The sequence below is a fragment of the Mycena indigotica genome, assembly GCF_014461135.1.
Source record: "Mycena indigotica strain 171206Taipei chromosome Unknown Mind.scaff0005, whole genome shotgun sequence".
NCBI lineage: Eukaryota > Fungi > Basidiomycota > Agaricomycetes > Agaricales > Mycenaceae > Mycena > Mycena indigotica.
This window is the reverse complement of record NW_023503004.1, coordinates 5,513,598-5,520,563: the sequence shown is the minus strand read 5'-3', so window position 1 is coordinate 5,520,563 and position 6,966 is coordinate 5,513,598. Positions and strand designations below refer to the sequence as shown.

Here is a 6,966-nt window from a genome sequence, read left to right as displayed (position 1 = left end):
ACATTGCTGACAGTTGTCGTCTTGTAGATATAGTTTACAAGGTTTCGGAGCAATAATGTTATTCGGTCCGTGTTGGGCAATGCGGGATACTGACAATGTCTTCGTCACATATCATTGGCAAGGCCTCTGGCGCGAGCAACATTTTGCAGCACGTTAGACAACGAGGGCGGTCGGAGTTGCTGTTTGAGGAGAAGAGGATGTCGGGAGGGACGGACTTGGGTAGAAACTTAGACTGTGAAGTCTTTTGATGTTGGTGCTGTTCTTTTGTGGAATAGACAGGTAAGTTCTTGCTTGTGGACTACGTGTGGAGGTGGTTAGGTTAATTCTCATGGTATCTAAGTACGTACTAAGAATATAGTATGTGGTTGCTTAAATGGAGTTAATCATAGAATCCCAATCAGAATCCTAATCAATGATAGTCCTAGAATCTGGTCACAATATTCCAGGCTGGAACATGTGATATATTCCAGGCCGGAATATTGAATGAAAACATGTGGCAGATTGAGAATATTCTACGGATCTGCCCAACATTTTCCGGGCTGTCATATACTTGGCAGATGGTGAGAAAATTGAGAATATTCCACGGATATTCCTGTCATATTCCAGTCTAGAAGATGGAATGAATACAGCCTGGAATATTCATAATATTCTCAACATATTCCAGGGCGGAATATGCTCCATTGCCCGCAGTGTAAGGGTGCCATTCCAACATATAAGCCCAACCTGTCCCCAGCCCAGGGTCTCGGAGTTCGTTGGAGATCGCCCGACGTTTGAGCCGAAAGCAGGCATCGAGCGCAATGAAGATGACATACATACATCTTGCCAACCGATCAGCGCTATGAAATGCAAGTTAAGTCAAATAGTACTGACTGTTTTTCGGGAGGAGCATTCTCCCATCCTTCGGGTAAGTTGACTCCGGGTCGTGGACACGCGGGACAACGAAGAGCGAGTTCGCCTGGGCCAGTACCCAATACACCATAGCGATCATGTCCTCGGCCCATTCTTTTGAGGAGGAGCAGGTGTCGATACTGACGAGACATGCGCATGAATATAGCATATCGGTCAGGAGGTTTAATCCCGGTCCCATCGGTTAAGGACTCCAAGGCGGCATAGTAGTCGTAGGCTGTGGTCTTCCCATGCAACGAAAGGTAGTGAAACCGGTCCAAACACGTGAATGTCGCAGCCGTTCGGGGGGAGTCCGTCGTCGCAGGGTACCAACCGCCTTTCAACAGCTGAAGGTGATTGGGATCGCTGTCCATACAGCCGCAAAAGTTGACCGCGACAGAATGAATGCCATTGTCAGCGATGACCACGAAGTCTGACCGACCTGCTCGTGGATAAGGGCATGTGTCGTTGGAATGGTGGCCAAATTGTATGTGCAACCCGAGATCATGAAGAGAACTCTTCACGAAGTAGACGCCATTCCATTTCTATCATAATAAGCGTTATAGTCGGACCATGGAAGGGAAGCATTTTACCTCGATATAATGCAACGGATTGGAATGATGGTCGTGCAGACAACAAGTCTCACAAACAACACCCTGGCCATGGCAGAAGAGGCAGCGGAATATTGCGGGGCGAGAAGGGTCGCCACATTTCCCACAGATCTCCACATCCTGGCCTCGTCCTTCGCGCCACAACATGCCTCGTAAATAGGCATCTCGGTGATTTTTGGCCCAATCGTCCATCGAAGGATCCTAACATAGCAGTTAATCTCATAAGGGAGGCAATATAAATCGATTGCCTACCGCTGGTCGCGTTTGGCGGGTCTTAGAACCAGCCTCTGTCTCTATGTCGTCGCCACTCTCGTCACCATCCAGGCCCATGTCATATCTCTCGGTATCCTCGGGCAGGAGGAGGCTCGGTAAAGCGCGCTGACGCTCGAGGTGTTCGATTCGGGCGCGTTTGACTGGAGAAGTTGGTTGGACCAGAATAGTTTGGGTATGGACGCGTCGATTGTCAGAGGTAACACGATGTATGTTGGTTGGAAGAGGGGCGTCTGGTGGAGCACCAGTGAGGTCTGTTATAGATAACGTATGGTGGCGGAACGAAAACTGGGGCGGCTGGCGCGCGGCGCTTGCGAGAGTTGCTGGCCATGTAGGAAGAGTGAGAAGAGCTGACGTGATCAGCGTTATGGCTGTGACCAAACAAGATCAAAAAACGCGTCAGTAAAAAAATATCAGTAAAAAAAAAAGTCATGAAAATTCCAGCCGTGGGAAGAGCTTGAGGCGGACTTGAACCCGCCACAAACCAGATCGAAAGAAGGGCACAGTAGCAGCCGGTATGGCTTGCTTTTGGACAGCTATTCGGAAGGATAGCTGTCAGTCAGGGACATTTCGGCCGAAGAAGAATTATATGATGTCATAACTTTGCACGTGGACACGAGGGAAAACAAGAGCGCAAAATTTATCAATGTCCCAATCGCAAAGAGGTACACTACGTCCCGATGGTACACTACGTTCTGATGGCAAGCATAAGGTCCCTGCTCTCTTTGTAAGCAAGCAGCAGCCAACGTTAAATGACCATACTTACTCGTTAACAAATGGCTCGCCTTTAACGATACCCTTTATGACACCCGCTCCATCCGTGTCCGAGAAAGGGTGGCACAAATCCGGTGAGACAACAAATGAGCCGTGCTCTGAAGACGCAGGCGGAGGCTGTCCGTAAAACCAGCTATAAAAAAGCACACCATTAGTGACGGGGTCAACTCAGGCTGGTCATATACACACCGACGCGCAAGGTTCAGGACGTGCTCGACTTCGCTGTCCGAGACGTCATAAGCCTCGGAGTTGAGTACAGTCTTGACCAGGTTGTCTTGGAGCTGGTCGCTCTTTTCTGGGGCGTGCTTGACGATGAGAACATGCCCTCTCATGGCAGGAACCCAGCTCGAGTCGACCGACGCCAAATTCGCCACCGCCCTGTTGTATGAAATCTCGTCGTCGTCGTCGAGAGGCTTTTCATCGCGATCCCGCAGGGCCTCGAAGAAGGAGTATGACTCGTGAGGGAAGCACCAAACTCCCGTGAGCGCCAGCCACTCAGACCAGCCGGGGTTGCCTGTATGCCAAATCTCTTGCAAGCTAGGCATAATGGAGGAGACATCGCCCGTGGTCATGGCGCGCCGATGGTCTACCCGACCATCACATCAAAGAGTGACGACATGCACAGAGTGGGCGGGAGGCTAGGGTAGAGGTTGGAGCACTGGGTAAACAAAGAGTGCATGGATATCGTACCGTTGGCAGGGTCTGGCTAGCTGCAGCTGGCATGGCGTTGGAGGGAAGAACTGGCTGTCCGCACTCACTCCCCCTCCGAAGACCAAGAAGACTTCGGCCAGAATCGCAGACGTAATGAGAGCAAAATGAGTGCGGCTCCCAACAGGTCAGTGAGCGACGCTGAGCTGGAGTCGGTGAATCCCCATCCAGAATCAAGGACGGGGAGGCAGACGAGGCGGAGCACGGACGGAGGCGGAGCACGTATGAGTGGGTGAAAGTCAAGGAATGAGTGATAGAAATTTGATTGATGAGTCGGTGATGATGATGTCATTTTGCTGCAAGAAAATGGATTTGACCGCCGCCAGAGAACATCTCGTACTCTACTCTAAGCAAAAGCCAGCGACCGCAAACGTACGCATCGACGCGCTGCCCACCCCATATGCACCTTTATCATGGACCTGTAGAATGCCTCTGTGCCATGTTCATCGTCTCCTTCAAGGCGATCCTGCAATTCCTTCAATCGTGCCCATTCAGCTCTGGCTGCCAGCAACTCCTGCTCCCATTTCGCCAAAACCTCTTTGCGGCGCCATATAGATAGCCAAGAGAGCCAATCAGCCTCTGTCTCCTTTTCTTGTCGAAGCTTGCAACCATGAATGGTGTACTCCAGCTCGTCTACGGTGTCAAACTCGCGGCGTGGCTGGTCCTCGAAGTCGGCAGGAGAGTATGGTGGAGCGATTTGAAACGGAAAAAGACGCCGAGCGCTGATTTGTCCCGTTAGAGCGCGACGAAAAAGCCAATGCTCTTCAGGCCACTTGAAATCGGCGTGTTCCTCAAGCTCGACAGGAAGTAGAGGAGTGTGTGCTAGGCTAAGTGGTTGTTGTTTACGACCCCGCCGCTTTTTTGCGATATGCAGCGCGGACCTCCACTGCTCTGAGGGAGAGAAAAAGTCAGCGAGAAAAGGCTGGCAGGGCAGCCCCAATGACGCACCTTGGCCCTTGCTCGTACTTTCGACTATACTGGCGGGCCGCCTCTTTCTTCTCCGACTCTGTCGAGTACTTACGAGGTCGGGGCATAGACGATGGATGTAGATGAGAGAGGTCAATTGATGTGACTGATATGATAACTCTTATTTTTATCGAGTAGAGCTCAACTTGGTCCAGTGAAATATAATTAACACTGTGTGCCAGTGACTCTGAATGCCTAAGGCTTACCATCTAGGTGATTTGACTTCATTGGAACCCAAAGGACCCGGCAACATAACGTGGATCGTAACATCTTCTGCAGATCATAAATCTCGGATATGGAGATTGTAACATCGTCATCCTTGTAGGCCTTTCTATGCTATAGCAAAGGCATTATTGTCATCTATGGTAGTCCCCTTGACTTCCCATGTAAAATTTTGGAAAGATAATGGTCACTAATTTTGACAAGAAACGTTAAAAGATACAAACTTGGACAAGATTCGAGTACTAGAGCGTGATTCTGAGGGGAAATATCTAGGATCCTCCTCCGACACGAATAAATTCCTCACTCACTCAAAATTTTCTCCAGAGAAAGGGGCGACAAATACCTACATATAACTGTCCTTACTTTACTATTCAACGCCCAAATGCCCGAGACATAAAATAAAAGGCTGATCCCAGACTTTCGTGTAACGCGTGACTCGCGGCTCCACAAATCAGTCAAGTCTTGAAGTGTAGTCTTGAAGTGTGGTCTTTTCGGTCTGTCTTAGCAAGAAAGGAGTTTCAAAATGTATGGACTACATCGTAGATACGCTAAGTAGTGTCGGTGTCGAGCTGTCGCTGCAGCAGCCCCGCGTGTCGACTGAGATTAATCTCGACGTGCATCAATGCCCACCAAGCGTTATGAGCACGATGCTCAACCGCCTTAGCGTCGTTCGACTTTTGCGTGTGAACGGCAATCTTGTCGTGCAATTCATCCAGCTCTGTGCCCAGCCCCATACCCTCCAAACGCGCGGCAGAAGCTCGAAACGCGCGAGCAAAGACGCTATGGTAACCCGCCTCGACGGACTGTTGTTGCTGGATGAGCCCGATATCGTCTGCCAGGCTACGGATATTGTCGATCGTTTGGTTAAGCTCCTGAACTTCGGATGCGAGCGCTGCGAGGCGTTGTTTTCGTTGCATGTACTTGGCCCAACGGCTGGGTTGGCCCATCGGACGAGTGACACCGTCTAAAGAGCTTGGTCAGTGCTTGTGCGGAGGGTATTTGTACGGAAAACAGACCTCTGATGGTCAAAGGTCGGGGCACGGGGCGCGTACGCGTATAAGGCTTGAGCTTGACACGATGCGATGGAAGCCCTTTTTTGGTAGGAGAGGACGGTGGGGACGCTGTTCCAGATGAAGAGTAAGACTCAACGCAAAACAGAGCAGAAGCAGAAACTCACGAATAGGTGACGATCCATTGGAGATGTCCGAAGACCCGTTTGAGATGGGCTTTTTCGATGGTGGAGAGCAGAGTTCCACGAGAGCAGCATCTAGTAGTATATTAGCGAATCTATATATATGTTGTCGAGAGAGCAAGTACCATAGCTTGTATGCCCAGCTGACAGCGGCTTTTGTGGCTTCGAAGGAATAGCGAGTGTTTGGGACGAAGGCGGTTTCTGGGGAGTTGCCAGAGGTGAGTCTGGAGTATGCGGAGGCATCTGGTCTGCAGCTGTGGCGAGTGTAAACGACGGGCAGAAGAAAAGGGAATGGTTCACGCACCCGACATAACAGCCTGGAACGATGGGGGGTAGAGGAAGAGCAAGCAAGGCAGAAGTCGGCAGCCTTCTGCCCCATGAAGATTCTCGGCCACGCAGGCTCGGCCATTGCCTATTACGCAGGTGCGAGCGACTTTGGGTGCTGGTGCTGAGCCAAAGCGAAGTCGAAGACCAAGGAAGGATCGAAGGCTATCGAAGGAGTGTGACGTGACATCACACGTCACGAGACAGAAAAAATTTTTAACTCCTTTCCAAATGCTGCTGCGGCTTGCCTTTCCTCTTTGCTCCCTACCTCCATGAGCAACCTCGCCATCGCCAGCAACTCCTCTTCGTCAATCGACTGGGACGGGAGCTACGACTCGAATGCCTCGTCGTCAACCGAGGAGGGTCCAACAGTGGAGCCTTACTATGGCCGAGTGCGTGGTCGCTGCCTGAACTGCGCTTTGACTCACGCTGACCTACTTCAGTCATATGCTCATTTGGCCTTTGCAAGACTTGTGGTGTCCCATCCGGTGGGGATTGTCCTGGTCCCGTGGAGCTGTGGCTTTCCGACGATCGTGAACTTTTCGCTCGACCCGCTGGCGCCAACTCTTCGTCGCATGGCCCTCTCGCTCGACCATTTCAGCGTGCATCCGGCTCCGTGCTACAAATGCAAGAAACTGGCTCACACTACCGAGGCTGATCCCACCCACGCATACACCATCCTCTTGGACTGCCCACACTCTTCGGACGCCCCAGATCGCCCTGTCAACAAAGGCATCGACATGCTCCTGCAAAAAATGGGGGTCAAGCTCCAGCCCGTCCGTGGCTCCGTCGTCGTCGTCAAGCATGCTGTGGAGGTCAACCAGGTCGTGGTCAATGCAGACATGTCGCTCAAGAGCGTCGAGCGATCGGATCTGCGGGTAATTGGGCCCTTGATCGTCAAGTGCGTTGGCTTCATTTGATTCTTTGAAAGGAACTCACTCTGTACACAGGTATCTTCTCAAGTTGGCCTCCGATCCCGAAGGCCGACTCTACTTCTTGGATGGTGAGGAAACG

At 51.3% G+C, this 6,966-nt stretch overlaps 1 protein-coding gene across 1 annotated transcript; it reads right to left on the bottom strand.

Annotated features, from left to right (window-relative positions):
- Positions 1 to 607: 607 nt before the first annotated feature.
- Positions 608 to 3,085, bottom strand: MIND_00652600 (CxC2 domain-containing protein; the record flags this gene model as incomplete). Its single annotated transcript, XM_037363256.1, has 6 exons — positions 608 to 818; positions 871 to 1,430; positions 1,479 to 1,697; positions 1,749 to 2,116; positions 2,564 to 2,673; positions 2,730 to 3,085. The coding sequence occupies 6 exons, from the start codon at positions 3,083 to 3,085 to the stop codon at positions 608 to 610; spliced, it is 1,824 nt and encodes a 607-aa protein (XP_037221177.1).
- Between the last annotated feature and the right edge of the window lie 3,881 nt (positions 3,086 to 6,966).